General features: G+C 35.3%; 1 protein-coding gene across 1 annotated transcript in view; it reads left to right on the top strand.

The window, feature by feature from the left end:
- GABRA3 (gamma-aminobutyric acid type A receptor subunit alpha3) overlaps positions 1-19,268 on the top strand; it is a 369,872-nt gene that overhangs the window by 305,908 nt on the left and 44,696 nt on the right. Inside the window, exon 8 of the mRNA XM_064574680.1 lies at positions 13,491-13,643. Within this exon, the coding sequence (XP_064430750.1) occupies positions 13,491-13,643 (153 nt within the window). The remainder of the gene's footprint in view (positions 1-13,490; positions 13,644-19,268) is intronic.

The raw sequence follows: 19,268 nt of genomic DNA, 5'->3' as shown, positions 1-19,268 counted from the left end.
GGTTGCGCCAATTTGTATCCCACCAACCAAAGTGCACAAAGGTTCTCTTTGCTCCATATCCTTGCCAATACTTGTTGCTTCATGTTAGTTAGTTATAAATAGTAATATTTAAACAATTATAATAGACATAATTATAATAAACATTAACTATTACTTGTTTTATGTACTTTAAATTTAAAAAGAAAATAAGCATTCCTTCAAGGCCACAGAATTCTTGACAAAGATATGATAAGTTATGTTATCACTGGGAAGTGTAGCATTTCATTGTGAAGCTCAATAAAATAATATCTTCATTTTAATGACCTCATATATGTAGATCATAGTCCATTTAACCAGTTATTTAGTATTATTTTCTGTGTTTTTATGTTATAAACAACACTGTGAAGGCCTTTTTCTATATCACATTTTGTCCCTGTGTAATCATCTTCCTAGGATAGAATGCTGAGAATGCTATTTCAGAAAGTAGACATATTTTTAAAAATTTTATTACATATTGACAAATTGCCATTTTACAGGGTTAAACAATTCATGGTGCCATTATCAATGTATTAGCATGCCAGTTTCCCTTCACTATTGACAATGCAGATGTTATGGGTTGAATTATGTCCCCTCAAAAGATATGTTGAAATCCTGACTCACAGTACATCAGTAAGTGACCTTATTTGAAAATAGGGTCATTGTAGATATAATTAGATTATATCTCAAATTAGTTTTGAAAACATGATACAATGTACATCAGCAAAGAGGTTATTTAATGTATTAAATTCATTCACACAATTCAGTACTATGCAGCTGTAAGAAGGAATGAGGAAGTTCTTGATGAATCATTCAAAGGGAATATCTGCAGGATATATTGTTGAGTGAAAAAAAGCAAAGCACAGAACACTGAACACTTAGGGATATATACTGGTATAGAGATAATATTTCTAGAAGGGTACACAAGAGGCTGCTAATTGTTTTTGTTGCCTTTTTTTTTTAAAGAGTAGTGTAGAAATTACAACTTTAAAAAAAAGTTTTTATTTATTTTGAGAGAGAGAGAACATGATCAGGGGGAGGGGCCAAGGGAAAGAATAATCTCAAGCAGGTTCTGCGCTGAGCACAAGGCCCACACAGGGCTCGATTCCATGACCCTGAGATCATGACCTGAGCTGAAACCAAGAGTCAGATGCTTAACTGACTGAGCCACCGAGGCACCCCAAGAGGCTGTTAATTGGAAGAGGAGAAACGAGATGGGTGGTTTGGGGGTATCTATGGGAGGGAGACTTTTTGCTGTACACCCTTTGATACCCTTTGATTTAGGAACCATATTAATATTATTACCTCACATATATGTGTATTGTTTTCATGTGATTATAAATTATGGACATTCTTTTCTGAATTCTTTTTTTTTTTTTTTTAATTTTTTTATTCTTATGTTAATCCCCTTACATTACAACATTAGTTTTAGATGAAGTGTTCCATGATTCATTGTTTGTGCACAACACCCAGTGCTCCATGCAGAATGTGCCCTCCTAAATACCCACCACCAGGCTAACCCATCCTCCCACCCCCCTCCCCTCTAGAACCCTGTTTGTTTTTCAGAGTCCATCCTCTCTCATGGTTCGTCTACCCCTCCGATTTCCCCCGCTTCATTCTTCCCCTCCCGCTACCTTCTTCTTCTTCTTCTTCTTTTTTTTTTTTCTTAACATATATTGCATTATTTGTTTCAGAGGTACAGATCTGAGATTCAACAGTCTTGCACAATTCACAGCGCTTACCAGAGCACATACACTCCCCAGTGTCTATCATCTTTTCTGAATTCTAAATATGCTCCTCCATGTGGGGTCCAGCATATTAATGGAATGCTGGACCAGAGAAAGACCCACAATCCATGGATGCTCTGTTTTATATGAGTGGCTTTCTCTCTGAATGCTCTCTCTCAGTCCTTAGTAAGAAGTACAGGTATACCTTGGAGATGCTGACAGTTCAGTTTCAGACCACCAAAATAAAGGAAATATTGCAATAAAATGAGTCAAGTGCATTTATGGTTTCCCAGTGCATATAAAAGTTATGTTTATACTATACTGTAGTTTATTAAGTGTATGAGAACATTATGTTGAAAAATTTATATACCTTAATTTAAAAATATCTTATTCCCCAAGGGTCCTAACCATCACCTAAGCTTTCAGCAAGTCATAACCAGTGATCACAGATTACCATAATAAATACAATAATAACGAAAAAGTTTGAAATATTGCAAGATTTACTAAAATGTAACACAGAGACATGAAATGAGCAAATGCTTTTGGAAAACTGGCACTATAGACTTGTTTGACATAGGATTGCCACAAACCCTCAATTTGTAAAAGACCCAGTACTGAGGTATTTACCCAAAGAAACCAAAGAAAACAATATTAATTAGAAAAGACATATGCACCTCTATGTTCATTGCAGCATTATTTACAATAGTCAAGATATGGAAGCAAACTAAGTGTTCACAGATAGACAAATGGATAAAGAAGATGTGCCATACACACATACACATGCACACACACATACATGGGATATTACTTAGCCATAAAAAGAAAAAAAAAACAATGAAATCTTACCATTTGAGGCAACATGGATGGAGCTAGAGGGTATTGTGCTAAGTGAAATAAGTCAGAGAAAGACAAATACCACATGATTTCACTTATATGTGGAATCTAAAAACAAAACAAATGAACAAATAAAAAATAGAGAAAGACTCATAAATACAGAGAACTGGTGGTTTTGGGGAGGGGTTGGGCAAAATAGATGAAGGGGATTAGGAGGTACAAAATTCCAGTTATAAAATAAATACATCATGAGGATGAAAGGTAAGGCATAGGGAATATAGTTCATAATATTGTAATAACTTTGTAAAATGACAGATGATAACTACGCTTATTGTGGTGAGCACTGTGTAGTACTCTGTGGTATACTTGAAAGTAATATAACATTATATGTTAACTATACGTCAATAAAATAAATAAATAATCAAGTAAATAAAATGAGGTATGCCTGTAATTCTAAGCAGAGGGCTCTACCTCTTTGCTCCAGATTCAAATATGTGTTAAATAAATGAATAAAAGTCCTCAAAATCTGTGTTTAGCTATTCACACCATTCCCTATTTCAGGACCAATTCCATTTTCTCTCATTTGGCTAATTATTGCATTAATTTTCTAAATGGAGGATTTGGGTATATGATCCATTTTTCCATTCCTAGAAATTTGACCATTTGTTAGAGTAACATTTTTATTACTATCATTGTATATATTATCTTTCTAGACATGTAGCCTAGATAAATAAGCAGAAAATAAAGAGTGACACACAAGACAAGTCAGAGCGATGGAGATGAAAAGAGTAAAGAAGGCAAGATAAAAGTTCAAGGAACAGAGAAAGAGAATTGAAAAACAAATAAACAAACATGAATTTAAGAAAATATATCCACTCGCTTAGTATAATGAGTTAATTTGCCAAGCTATTTAAAAAATCTTCTTGTGTCTTTCACAACCTTTGATACTAGCTAAATTGTGAATGTATTTTTCATTGTATTCTCAAATATTTCACATTTAACACAAATGGAACTTAATAGGCTGGAGTGCAAAGGCAGGGGAAAATTCTCCAAACCTCTTAAAGGGTTGTCTTTCATAATAAGACACAAAGAGAGGCTGCAAGGAGAGGGGGAATATAATGATCCACTTTATAAAAATATATTCAGTTATGTAAAGCATTTGCTGAACTGTTCTGTATTTCTAATCCATAGAAATATGCGAATACATATGCATTATATGTTTTATATTGTACCCTTGAATATTTCACACACAACACAGATGGTACTTAATAAGCTTAATAATAAGCTGAGACACAGGGTGGAAATATAATGGGGAAGTTGGAAAAAAATCTTCCAATCTGATCAAAGCTTTGGCTCTTACTTTGGCAGAGAAGGGGATGTAAAGAGATACAAAACATCAGAGTTATATTTAAGAGAACCTAGTCAGTTAATTAACACAATGAATTCATTTGCTAAGCTTTCTAAACATTTACTTGTGATTTTCACCCACAGAAAGTATCTAGGCTATGAATACCTGTGAATGTGAAAAGGTGACTTTCCATTATCTCTTTGACTATTTCACATTAGACCCAGATCGTCTGCAATACAAGGGCAGAAAGGGGAAATCTTCACAACCAAACAAAAGGCTTCAGTTCTCACTAAGGAGAATTCTTTTTGCCTCTTTGCTTCCCCTGGCATCCCAAATTTATTGAGATATAATTGAAAAAATTGTATACATTTAAGGTGTACAATGTGATAATATATGTATATGTTGTGAAATTATTACTATAATCTATCATATTATTATGGTGATGAGATCACTTAATTTATTCTCTTAGCAAATTTCAAGTATACAATACAGTATTATTAACTATAGTCATCATGCTGTACATTAGATCCCCAGAATTTATTCATCTTATAGCTGGAAGTTTGTACCCTTTGATCCACATCTCCCCCATTTTCCCTACCCCTCAGCCCCTGGAAACCACCATTCTCCTTTGTTTCTATAAGTACAACTTTTTTAGATTCTACATGTAAATGATACCACAGAATTTTTGTCTTTGGCTTATTTCACTTAGCGTAATGTCTTCTAGGTTCATCCATGTTGTCAGAAATGACAGAATTTTTTCATTTTTTACAGCTAAGATAATACTCCATTGTGTGTGGGTGTAACTATATATCACATTTAATTTATTCATTCATTCATTGATGGACAATTAGGTTGTTTCCATGTATTGACTATTGTGAATAATGCTGCAATGAATATAGGGGTGCAGATATCTCTTTTAGGTACTGATTTTGTTTCTTTTGGACATATACCCAGAAGTGGGATTGCTGGATCATATGGTATTTCTATTTTTAATTTTTTGAGAAACCTTCATACTAGTTTCCATAGTAGCTGTGCCAATTTATATCCCACCAATAGTGCACAAAGGTTCCCTTTACTCCACATCCTTTCCAACACTTGTTATCTCTTGTCTTTTTTATGGTAACCATTCTATTAGGTGTGAGGTGATATCTCATTGTGGCTTTGATTTGCATTTCCCTGATGATTAGTAATATTGAGCATATTTTCATGTACCTGTTGGCCATTTGTACGTCTTCAGAAAAATTCCATTCAGGTCCTTGGCCCATTTTTAATTGGATTGTTTTGGGGGGTTTTTTTGCTATTGAGTTGTAGGAGTTCTTTATATATTTTGGAGTATAATCTGTATCAGACATATGGTTTGCAAACATTTTTTACCATTCTGCAGGTTGTCTTTTCTTTTTATTAATTGTCTCCTTTGCTATAAACATGCTTTTTAGTTTGATGCAGTCCCATTTGTTTTTTTTTTTTTTTTAGCTTTTGTTGCCTGTGCTTTTGGTATCAGGTCTTACATTAAGTATTTAATTCATTTTGAGTTAATTTGCAAGATAGGGATCAAATTTCATTCTTTTGCATGTGGATATCCAGTTTTCCCACCACCATTTATTGAAAAAAACTATTCTTTTCCCATTCTGTATTCTTAGCATCCTTGTCAAATATTAGTTGACTATATATACATGAGTTTATTTCTGAGTACTTTATTATGTTCCATTGATCTATGTGTCTGTTTTTATGCCAGTACCATAGTTTTGATTACTATAGCTTTGTGATTGGATCAGGAAGTGTGATGTCTCCATCTTTATGTTTCTTAAAATTGCTTTGGCTATTCAGAGTCTTTTGTAGTTCAATATGCATTCTAGGTTGTTTTCCCTATTTCTGTGAAAAATGCTATTGGAATTTTGATGGTTATTGCATTGACTGTATATCACTTTGGGTAATATGGGCATTTTTGCAATATCAGTTCTTCTAATTTATGAACACAGGATATCTTTTATTTGTGTCTTCAATTTCTTTCATCAATGTCTTATGGTTTTCAGTATACAGATCTTTCATCTCCTTGGTTAAATTTATTCCTAAGTATTTTATTATTTTTGATACTATTATAAATGGAATTGATTTCTTAATTTCTTTCTCAGGTACTTTGTTGTTAGTATATAGAAACACTACTGGGGCAGCCTGGGTGGCTTAGTCAGTTAAGTGTCTGCCTTTGGCTCAGGTCATGATCCTGGAGTCCTGGGATGGAGCCCCTCGTTGGGCTCCATGCTCAGCGGGGAGTCTGCTTCTCTCTTTCTCTCTGCCCTTCCCCCTGCTTGTGCTCTCTCTCTCTCTCACTTGCTCACTGTCTCTCAAATAAATAAATAAAATATTAAAAAATAAAAAAGAAATTAAAAAAAGAAACACTACTAATTTTGTATGTTAATTTTGTATCCTGCAATTTTCCTGAATTTGTTGATTAGTTCTAACAGGGTTTTGTTTTGTTTTTTTGGTGTAATCTTTAGGGTTATATATATATAAAATTATGTCATCTGCAAATAGAGACAATTTTACTTCTTCCCTTCCAATTCTGATGCCTTTTATTTCTTTTTCTTACCTGATTGCTCCAGCAAGGACTTTCAGTATTATCTTGAAAAGGAGTGGTGAATGTGGACACTTATGTCTTCTTCCTGATCTTAGAGAAAAAGCTTTCAACCCACCATTGAGTATAATGTTAGTTGTGAGCTTGTCATATATGGACTTTTTTATGTTGAGGTATATTTCTTCTATTCCCAATTTGTTAAGAGTTTTTATCATGAATGAATGTTTAATTTTGTTAAATGCTTTTTCCTGCATCTATTGAAATGATCATTTGTTTTTTTTTCTTTCATTCTATTAATGTGATATACCACATTTTTTGAATTGTGAATGTTAAACCATTCTTGCATCCCAGGGATAAATCCCACTTGATCATGGTGTTTGATTCTTTTAAAGTGCTGTTGAATTTGGCTTGTCAGTATTTGTTGAGAATTTCTGTGCCTGTATTCTTCAGGGATATTGGCCTGTACAGTTGACCTTTGAACAACAAGTTTGAACTACATGATTCTACTTATATGTGGATTCCAATATATTGGAAAAATGTTTGGAAATTTGTAACAATTTGAGGAAACTCACAGATAAACCACATAGCCTAGAAATATAAAAAAAAATTAGGATAAGTTTGATATGTCATGAATGCAAAAAAATATATGTAGATATTAGTCTATCTTATTATTCACTACCATAAAATATACACAAATCTATTATAAAAAGTTAAAATTTATCAAAAGTTATGCACATATACACAGATGGCCCATGGCACCATTCACAGCTGAGAAAAATGTAAACAAATGTCAAGATGCAGTGTTAAATCATAACTGCATAAAATGAACCCAGTATATATTGTACTACATTAAGAATTTTAGCCACCTCCTGTTGCTATTGCAGTGAGATCAAGTGTTGTGAGTATCCACTTAAAACACAGTGTGATGCTAATCATCTCCCTGTGAGCAGTTCATCTCTCCAGTAAATTGTGTATCACAGTAAAAAGTGATCTCTCATGGTTCTTGCATATTTTTCATCATGTTAAGTACAATACCAAGAAACTTGAATTCAACACCATGGAAACAATACAAAGTACCATAGTGATTCTGGGAGTGCTCCCAAGAAGCAGAGAAAAGTCATGATATTACAAGAAAAAGTTTAATTGCTTGATATGTACCATAGATTGAGGTCTACAGCTGAAGTTTCCCACCATTTGAAGGTAAATAAATCCAGCATAAGGACGATTATAAAAAAAGAAAAGCAAATTCACAAAGTTATCACTGCAACCACATCTGTAGGTACAAAAACCTTGTACTTTTTGTGAAATTACCTTTTTCTCATTGAAAATGCGGCTCTTATGCAGGTGCAGGATTGCTATAAGAAAGCCCGGTGATGGGGCACCTGGGTGGCTCAGTTGGTTAAGCGGCTGCCTTCAGCTCAGGTCATGATCCTGGAGTCCCGGGATCGAGCCCCGCATCGGGCTCCCTGCTCAGCAGGGAGTCTGCTTCTCCCTCTGACCCTCCTCCCTCTCATGCTGTCTCTCATTCTCTCTCTCTCAAATAAATAAATAAAATCTTAAAAAAGAAAGAAAAGAAGAAAGAAAGAAAGAAAGAAAGAAAGAAAAAGAAAGGAAGGAAGAAAGGAAGAAAGAAAGAAAGGAAGGAAGAAAGAAAGAAAGGAAAGAAAGAAAGAAAGAAAGAAAGAAAGAAAGAAAGAAAAAGAAGAAAGAAAGAAAGAAAGCCAGCCCAGTGATGGGTATTAAGGAGGGCACGTACTACATGGAGAACTGGGTGTTATACGAAAACAATGGATCGTGGATCACTACATCAAAAACTAATGATGTATGGTGACTAACATAATAAAATTTAAAAAAAGAAAGGCATATCTATAGATTCTAATATGATTCAAGAAAAAATGAAGTCATTACATAACAATTTAAAGTAAAAGGAAGGTCTAAAGTTGGGGAACTTAATGCCAGCAAAGAATGGTTTGATAATTTTAAAAAGAGTTTTGGCTTTAAAAATGTCAAAAAAACAGGAAAAACAGCTTTTGCCAACCAAGAGGCAGCTGAGTTCCCAGACACCATTAAAAAATCACTAAGGAAAAAAGATATCTGTCTGAGCAGGTTTCTAATGCAGACGAAAGTGCCCTATGCTGGGAAAAAAATGCTACAAAAGACATTTATTAGTAAGGAAGAGAAGCGAATACCGGGACTTAAGGAAGGGAAGAACACACTCACTCTACTGTTTTGTGTAAATGTAGTCAGGTTAATGATCAGGACTGCTCTTATCTATAAAGCTACTAACCCTCCAACCTTGAAGGGAAAAGATAAACACCAGCTGCCAGTATTTTTGTTGTACAACAAGAAGGCCTGGACAATGCAAACACTTTTTCTGGATTGGTTCCATCAGTGCTTTGTCCCTGAAGTCAGGAAGTACCTTGTTAGTAAGGGACTGCCTTTTAAAGTTCTTTTGATATTGGGCAATGCACCTGGCCACCCAGAAACCCATAAGTTCAACACCAAAAATATTGCAGTGGTCTACTTGTCCCCAAACACAACACCTCTAATTCAGCCTCTGCATCAGGAGATCACAAGGACCTTTAAGTCTCATTGTACATGGCACTCTATGTAAAAGATCATCAACCTTATGCAGGAGAACCCCAATATAGAGAACAACATGAAAATCTGGAAGGATTATAACACTGAAGATGCCATCGTTGTTACAGAACAAGCCATGAAAGCCATCAAGTCTGAAACAATGAATTCCTGCTGGAGAAAACTGTGTCCAGATGTTGTGCCTGACTTCACATGATTTATGACAGAACTAAAGAAATAATGAAAGAGATTGTGATATGGCAAAAAAAGTGGGGATTGAAAGATTTCAAGATATCAATCTTGGAGAAATTCAAGAGCTAATAGACACCACATCTGAGGAATTAACAGAAGACAACTTGATGGAGATGAATGCTTCTGAAGCAGTGCCAATGAGGAAGAAGATTTAGAAGTAGTGCCAGAAAACAAATTGACATTAGACAACATGTAAGAAGGATTCCAATTATTTAAGACTGCTTTTGACATTTTTTATGACATGGACCCTTCTATGATATGGGCATTGAAATTAAAGCAAATGGTGGAAGAAGGATTGGAACCATATAGGAACATTTTTGGAGAAATGAGAAAAACAAATCAGACAGACATTACAATGTATTTCTGTAAAGTTACCCTGAGTGTGCCTGCCTCTCCTACCTCCCCTTCCATCTCCTCCACTACTTCTATCTCTGCCACCCCTGAGACAGCAAGACCAATTCCTCCTTCTCCTCCTCCGCCTACTAAACCAGAAGACAAGGAGGATGAAGACCTTTACAATGATTCAATTCCACTTAATGAATAGTAAATAATCATCATGGCATACAGTTAATAAACTTATTATCTGTTGTGTGTTTTTGTCCTCATGTGAATATCTTTTGTTTTTTTTTTCTAATAACTGTACAGCAGGAATTGTATGAGACATTTTTGTGTCATCATCATCACATAAATATTCATTATGAAGAACATCATGTGTAAGACTTGTATGGAAGTGGATAGCTGATCCTTACATAGGCATAAAATGAGTGGTATTTAATATAAAATTAATAATGTGTTAGTTTTCTGGTTTTTTTCCATTGCCTATATATACTTTCTTTTTTCTTTTTTTTTTTTAATTATGTTAGTCACCATACAATACATCATTAGTTTTTGATGTGGTGATCCACGATCCATTGTTTTCGAATAATACCCAGTGCTCCATGTAGTACGTGCCCTCCTTAATACCCATCACCGGGCTAACCAATCCCCCTCCCCCCCTCCCCTCTAAAACCCTGTTTGTTTCTCAGAGTCCATAGTCTCTCATGGTTCATCTCTCCCTCCAATTCCCCCCCTCATTTTTCCCTTCCTTCTCCTAATGTCCTCCATGCTATTCCTTATGTTCCACAAATAAGTGAAACCATATGATAATTGACTTTCTCTGCTTGATTTATTTCACTTAGCATAATCTCCTCTAGTCCCATCCATGTTGATGTAAAAGTTGGGTTTTCTGTTTTATAACTTTGCTTTCAAAGAATTACATTACCATACAGTAATTCTCTCTTCTAATTGGAGACAATGCATATCAGCCTATCATCACAGGCAAGTGTTTTTTTTTTTAAGTAACAATGTTTCCAATACCATATTATGAATATGACTGTAATACTGTATGCCATAAAAATTTTATGACAATTCATGAGTATATTGGCTAAGCCACCATGAAGCAATTATATTGATTATACTAGGCTACCATAAAGCAGTCATATTGCTGCTTCTTTGATATCAATGTATGAATTGTTATACTTGTAAATAAATATTCCTTTTTCACATATTTTCATTTTTGATGTGTAGTGTCAGTAGCATGTATAGCATTTATAGTATTTTGTATCATGTAAGACAATATTGATGTAGGCTCTAACATATGGTTTGTCTTATAAATAGATGAGGTAAACTTACACTATCAAGAAATACAGTACTATAAATGTATTTTCTCTTCCTTATGATTTTCTTAACAACATTTTATTTTCCTAACTTTATTGTAAGAATACAGTATATGATACTTATAACGTACAAAATATGTGTTAATCCACTGTTATTGGTAAGGCTTCTGGTCAACAGTAGGTCATTAGTAAAGTTTGGGGGAGCCATTTTGTCCTGGGCTTTTCTTTGTTGGGAGGTGCTAATTACTGATTATATCTCCTTGCACTATATTGATCCATTTAGATTTTCTATTCATGATTCAGTGGTCTATGCTCCACTGTTCAGCAGGGCCACAGGGGGGCTCTGTTGTATGGGGGACGAGCTACTTGCAGCAGTTGGGTGCCACACTGTTTTGAAACACAGGTTAACCCTAGCATGCTCTACAGCTTGGGGGCAGGGATCCTCAGGTATTACAATGGGCCTGTTTCAACTCATGGAAGTCACCATTTTGGTGGTTGGAGTGCCACGACCCCCCATCTCCCTCTCAGCCGTGCAGCCAGAGGTTTTGACCCATGGAGGTCTCCATTTTGGTAGTTGGGGGTCACCATGACCCCCAGGCAAGACAGCCAGGGTGTTTTAGATCTGGGGAGGTCACCATTTTGGTGGGTGAGGGCACCAGGACACCAAGGGGTATGATCCTTTTGTCTAGACTACAACCACTGGGTAAGGCCTCTGCTGGAGTTGTGCTGTTGGTCCAAACTCTGCTGTTGGGCAGTACCTCTGCCTGTACTTATCTGTTAGCCAGAGCTACAGGCTGCTTTGAGAGGTTGGGTTTCCTGTACAGGTGGGGACAGACTGCTGGCTAAACTCTGATCAGGCGAGTTTGCTAGCAGGGACCTGGTATCACTGCCAAGATCCAAGCACAGGTGGCTGGAAGTTTCACCACTCCCCCTTCTTTGTTCCTAGTTGACCCCAAATGGTCTAGCCCTGTTGATTCTCCCAGTATTCCCCGTGAGGCAAGGCAGAAGTAGGCCTCTGGAGGAATGCTCTGGAATGCTGGGGGAAACTGTGTATCTGCCTTAGGCTCTTCTTTTCCCACTAGAGAAACCATAGACCCAGAGGAACCCTCTGGGTGCTACATTGGGCTGGCCTGGGGGAGGGAAGTAGGTGGTGCAGTGAAGCCACTTCTCTGACCTTTTTAATGTGGCTGCTCTTGGATTTTGTGCTCAAAGAAGGTGTTTTAGTTTTAATCCCTGGTTCTGGGATTTTCACAAAAGTATTATTGTCTGTAAATAGTTGCTAATCCATATATTTGTGATGGGATACTGGAGCCAGGGATGTCCTATTTCACCATCTGCTCATCTTAGGCATGCTCTTTGCTTCTTTGGAAACGAGATAGGAAGAAAGAAATTGAAAGGGAGAAGGCTAGAAAAGAAGATGGAAAAAAATATATTCAGTTATTTAAAACAAATGCTTGATTTGATAAGTTTTTGAAAAGTCCACTTGCATTGTCTTTCAGATCTACAAAATATAACTAATTTATGAATATTTATCATATATTTTATATATTAAATATCCCACATGATCATATATCTCCCTGTGTGTATCTGTCTTCTTTTTATACAAACATCAGTCATAGGGGATTAAGGACCATCCTACTCCAGTATGACCTCATCTTAACTAATTATACTTGCAACAACCTTTTTTCTAAAGAAGATTACATTCTGAAGTACTCAGGGTTAGGACTTCACCATATCTTTCTGGGAGACACAATTCAACCTATAATAAGTAGGAAGCCTAGGCAGAAGATATTTTTTTTAATTTTTTAATTTATTTGAGAGAGAGAGAGGAAGGGCAGAGACAAAACATTCAAAGTTGTTTGGCATATAGTAAGAGCTCAATAAGTGTTCACTCTTGTTTTGGAGTGGGGTGTTATAGGCCAGCCCACATTCTGCTATATGAACTTTTGGTTCTAACTCTAAGTCCATTCAAACAGCAGAGCATTGTGGTTAAAAAGCATAAACTGTGTAACTGAACTGACCCATATGGTCTTGAATTCAGGCTCCACTGCTTAGTAGCTGGATAGCCTTATATAATTGCTCAATTTCTCTTTGCCTCAGTTTAGTGGACCATAAAATGAGGATAACAATAGTATCTACTTTATAACATTGTTATAAACATTAAATATTTTAAGATGTTAAATGTTAAAGTGCTACAAGAGTGCCAGTCACATAGCAAATGCTGTAGAAGAGACTGTTATTTATTTTTATTTAAGACACTGATTTATTTGAATGAATCTGTGTCAGAATTGCTCTGAGCAAGCTGTGTTGGTACAGTGTTGGCATATATTTTTGCATAAAAATGCACTACTTCATGATTATTAAGGAGATCTGGTTATGTGAACTTGGGAGGTGCTGGAATGTCTTGTTTTGAGTATAAGGTTAAAGAACTTGGTGAACTGAATTGGGGCCCACCTTGATTTAACAATGTTTACTCAGCTATATATTGCCTAATTTTACTCTCTTTCCAGGAGAATATGTCGTCATGACAACCCACTTCCATCTCAAGCGAAAAATTGGCTATTTTGTGATCCAGACCTACTTGCCATGTATCATGACTGTCATTCTGTCACAAGTGTCTTTCTGGCTCAACAGAGAGTCTGTCCCTGCCCGTACAGTCTTTGGTGAGTGTTGTTTTATGGAGAATGAGCAGATGAAGGCATTGGCAAAGTTTTATGATGGACTGTCAGAGTAGGGATAAGGACAGTGGATGGGAGCAATGCCTGGGCCCAGCATTAGTAATTGAGTCATCAGATCCTGGTGTTTCAAGCAACTGAATTCTTTAAAAAAAAAAAAAAAAGTGGGAATAGAAGAGTGTTGGAGTAGTAAGGTTACTAAAATGCTTCCTCTCTCAGTCAGGTTTGCTTCAGGAACTGGGGAGGGACTGAGCCTTCAGTGAAAAAGAGGAAATTAGTGGGCAGAGCTGGAGAAGGTGACAAGTGGGAAACTAAGTTGACAACAGAGAAGTGGATTGGGGGCTTTTTATGATCCATTTTTTTTTTTTTGTATAAGCATCTGACATTGCTATTTCTCCTCTAGCTTTTTTGAAAGTACAAATTATCAGTAAAGGCTACACAAAGTTTGAAGGATTTTTCAATAGTACCTACAATCAGGGAAATTTTCTTTAATAGAAAGTTACTGGTGTCTAAAAAGAGATTTGTACATCATTAGCATTTCTTCCTGGGAGACTTAAAACATATAGAATATTTTCTGCCTGTTTTCCCCACTGTAAAAATTTTTAGAAGAAAAATACTCTTTTTAGTCTACTAAACTGCCTCCATGGCAGTGGTGTCTGTGAGGCATACACATGGATATGCTGAGTACCCACACAGAAGGCCAATATTTCCTACCAATATCCTGAAGCTATACTGTGTAGTTAAATAGTAAATGGTGTTTTTTAAGAAGCAGCAGCATTTTAGGTCAGGTAGAAGAGACCACAGCATAGAGAACAAGAGTAACCTGTAAAGAGGGAAAAAAGAAAAAAAAAGAAAAAATTAGAAGGGTGTGATATCATGGAAGTCAAGAGGAGAGTGTTCCAAGAAGCAGGGAATAATCCTTTGGTGTAAATTCTGTGTTTTTAGGTAAGATGCAGATAAAAACTGTTGAGTATGGTGATATGCTTGGTTGTTAGTGATCTTGAACAGTTCTAGTGAAGTAGAGGGAACAGAATCTATGTAGGAGTCAACAGTATTTAGAAATATAACAAACTACATACTCTCTTCTACAAACTCCTAGAAAAGCTAGATAAAACATAGAAAACATCCTCTTTAAATATCTGAGCTGATAAATTAAAGGAAATACTCAGGGGCCCAAATGGAAGAGGGAACTAAAAATTAGAGTTAATCACATGAACTGATACTGTTATAGGTGGAAAATGGACTACTAGTTTTGATAAATAAGATTTTGAGTTTTAAGGTTACAAAAGAAAGGCTTTGAGCCTGAGTGAAGTTTAGGATTAGAAAGAACTAGGGCTGTGGTAGACTAAATAATGGCCCCCAAATATATCCATGTCCTAATCTCTGGAACCTGTGAATGTTACCCTATATGGCAAAAGGGACATTGCAGATGTGCACTAAATTAAGGATCTTGAGATGGAGAGATTATCCTGGATTATCTGGTTGGGCCCTAAATATAATCACAAGTGTCCTTATAAGAGGGAGGCAGAAAGATATTTGACTACAGAGCAAAAGGCAGTGTGATAAAGGAAACTGGAGAGATTTGAAGATGCTATACTGTTGGCTTTGAACGAGGAGGAAGGGGCCCATAAAACTGCCAGACTTCTGGCCTTCAAGAGTGTAAGAAAAAATATTTGTGTTGTTTTAAGTCACTAAATTTGTGGTAATTTTTTACATAAACCATAGGAAATGAATACAAGGATTCATCCCATAAATCCAATACCATTGAAGGGTTATGCCCTAGAAAGAGCACTAAAAAAATACAGTAATCAGTGCAGGGAGACAATAAGGAATAATGTCTGTTTTGGCCTGGGCTCTGTGTAAAATATAGGATTCGTTAAGAATTTATTTTTTAATTTAAACTTGGCCTCACATGAGTTTAGAGTTCATAGTTACACTTACTGCATTGATGTAAGAACCTCCAACATAAAACATTAATTTAAAAAGTGATTGCAGAATTTTTATAAAAGAACAAAGAGCCAAGAATAGCCAATACCCTCCTAAATAAGAACAAAGTGGGGGGTGCCTGGGTGGCTCAGTCCGTTAAGGGTCTGACTCTTGATTTTGGCTCAGGGTCGTGAGATCGAGCCCCGTGTTGGGCTCCACACTCAACAGGGAGTCTGCTGGAGATTCTCTCCTCCTCCCCCGCTTGTATGCACTCTCTTGCTCTAAAAGAAATAAGTAAATCTTTTTAAAAAAGAACGAAGTGAAGAGGCTTGCCCCACAAGATGTCAAAAATAATTAAAAAGCTATAGAAATTAAGAGTGTTATAGGCATAAGGGAAAGAAAAACACTATAAAGTAAAAGTAGACCCACATATATGACAACTTGATTTATGACAGAGAATGGCATTGCAGAGAATTAATTTGAGATTGATCATAGGCTTAAATATAGAAGCTAAAAATGTCATGCTCTTAGAACTAAATATAGGACAATGTCTTTGTAACCTTTGGAAGGTGGAAATTTCTTAGTATACAAAAAATTAAGTGAAGAATAAAAAAATAAATTTGACTTAATCAAAATTAAAAATTACCACTCCCCAAAGAATAACATTAAGAGAATTAAAAAGCAAGCCATAGACTGGAAGAATATATTTTATATATATACAGATCAACAAGGCATTTGTTTAAAAATATAAAGAGATCCTTAAATTCAATGATAAAAATACAAAGAATCTAATTTTAAAAATTGGAAAAATACATGAACAGACATTTACTGAGAATATATGTAAATGCCCCCATAAGAACATGAAAAGATATTTAGCATCATTTTATATCAGGAAAATACAAATTAAAACTACATGGAGACATCACTTTATAAACACCAGAATGGCTAAAATGAAAAAGACTGACAATTCCAAATATTTGTGAGGTTGAGGAGCAATTGGAATTCCCATACACTGCTGGTGAGGATTTAAAATGGTACAACCACTTAGGAAAAACAGTTTGGCTATTTCTTAGAAAGTTAATACATTTATCCAAAAATCTAGGTATTTCACTTCATACCCAAGTGAAATGAAAATATATATAAAAGGCTTATACATATATAAAAGACTTATATAAGAATGGTCATAATAGCTTATTCATAAAATCCAGATGTATATCAACAAGTGAACAGGTGTTTATATTGTGGCATGTTCAATCAGATAGTCATACAGTGCATTGACAACTATTGAGTCACATAACAGTATAAGTGAATCTCAAAAATTATGTCAAATTAAGAAGCCAGACCCAAAATAGTACATAATATATGATTTCATTTATAGGAAATTCTAAGACAGGCAAAACGAAGCTACAGTGTTAGAAACCAAAGCAGTGCTTTCCTCTGGGGCAATGGATTGACTGAAAATGGGTACAAGGGCACTTGGGCATTTGTTGGTTTGGTAGAATATTCTATATCTTCATTGGGGTAGTAGTTATACAACTGTGTACATTTGCCCAAGCAATTTGAAATGAAACCAAACTATTTTTTATTGTATATAATTTATAACCCAATTAAAAAATACCTACTAAAACTCCAGATATTGCTATGATCATGTTTAAGTAGGTGAAACTAACATGATAATTCTATCATATAGACAGTGTATTTATGTAGAGAAAAAGAGCACATGAGAGAGCAAGCACACTGGAAATCCTAAAACTTGAATATATAGATAAAAACTCAGTGGTTTAGATACAATTGAAGGAAAAACCCATGAACTGAAAGAAAATAGTTAGAATGAGGCCCAGAAAGACAAAAATGTGTAAAATGCAGAAGAGAAACTATATATGATTTATTGAAAAGGTCTAACACAGAAGTAATTGGAATCCTAGAAGAAAACTGAGAGAATGCTATAGAAGCAATTTTTGAAGAAACAGTGGCTGATTCCTGTCCAAGCCTGATAAAGGACAAAAAGGCACAATTACAAAAAGCTCTATGAACCCAATTCAGATAAATTAAAAGACAAGACAGAGACACATTAGAGTGAAATTTTTGGAAACAAATAAAAAACAAAAAGAAAAATCTTTAAATTATCCTAGAAAAAAAGTGCATTGTCTTTAAAGTAATAATAGACTACCCTGACTTCAACAGAAACAATAAAGACCCTTTCAGACAAAAAAATAAAACTAAAAATTCATTTTCATCAAACCCTCATTGAAGGAAGTTCTTCAAGCAAAAGGAAAATTATCCCAGAAGGAAGGATTAAGATGCATTTTAAAAGTGAAAATAATAAATATATGGGGTATGTTAAATGACTATTGATGTATAAAATAATAACAGTAGCTTACTGGGCATACAATATATTTAGAGTAAAAGACTAGACCATAATGTAGTGTATATAAGTTGAGATGGAGAAAAAATGTTCTAAGGACTTTCATTGTCAGGGAAATGTGTAAAGGTACCAATTAATATTTAATTTTCATAAGTCAAAGGTTCATGCTGACTGAAACTCATACATCTAATGGGAATGTTAAATGGTATAGAAAACTGGCAGTCTCCTATAGTTAAACATATGCTTATAATATAATCATGTAGTTCCATCCCTAGGTTTACTAAGAAAAATGAAAACATATGCTCATACAAAGACTTACATGTAAATCGTCCCAGCAGCTTTATTCATAATGTTGAACATTGGAAATAGTCCAGATGTCCATTAATAGGTGAATGGATAAACAAATTATGTTATATCAATGCAGTGGAATGCTACTCTGAAATTTACACGAATAAACTGAAGATAGATGCAACAACATGAATGAGCCTAAAGAATACTATGCTGAGTGAAGAAAGCCAAACACTAATGAGTAAATACTATATGATATGTATGAAACTCTAGGGGGAAAAAGATCTAACCATACTGAAAGAAACCAGAGGAGTGGTTACCTGGGACCAAGGAGGGGATGGAATGGTCACAAAGGAATCTTTGGGTTGATGGAAGTATTCTATAGACAATACCTATTAGAAAGGGTGAAGAGGGGTATTACCAAATGGCAGAAATCTCACAGAAGCACAGATTACCATAAGACTATGGTAGTGTAATGGTCGAAGGAATACTAGAGGTCAAGGGAAATATGTACCTCTATCTCTTGAGTTCTTGATTCTGAATGATCAACCATGTTTGAGAACAGAAACTAGTACACTCAGTATGAACATCAGATTTTAGTTAAGATTGAAAGATGTGCATTTGAAGAAGAGGTTGAGAATATATGTGAATCTGCTGGTCATAGAGCAGCAGAGTTGGAGAGTTAGAAGAGTTTGGGAGAAAGGGGTTGTAAGAAGAAATGGGTGACTGGGTCATATTCAGTAATGTACTTTTGGGAACAGGATTAAGCCTGACTGATAGTGAATTAATAAAAAGCTTTCCCTTTGTGGTGGCACCTTAGTTCACCAGGTACGTGAAGTATAATTAATTCTAATTGTCTCCTAGGGAAAATGAGTGCTCATTTTGAAGACTGTGGTGTGAAATGTTTTGATTTTTGTATCCCTAGGACCTAACTCTGTATGGCACAGAATAGACAGTTGTTAATGTTGAGAAAAGAGAATAAGAACTAATATAATGATAACAATATAGTTACTCTAAGAAAAGTGCATTCTTCA

The sequence above is a fragment of the Mirounga angustirostris genome, unplaced genomic scaffold, assembly GCF_029215605.1.
Source record: "Mirounga angustirostris isolate CCGP_5_RB_7025 unplaced genomic scaffold, mMirAng1.0.hap1 SCAF_11, whole genome shotgun sequence".
NCBI classification, from domain to species: domain Eukaryota; kingdom Metazoa; phylum Chordata; class Mammalia; order Carnivora; family Phocidae; genus Mirounga; species Mirounga angustirostris.
The sequence above is the reverse complement of the archived record's forward strand: the minus strand, read 5'-3'. Positions and strand labels throughout refer to the sequence as shown.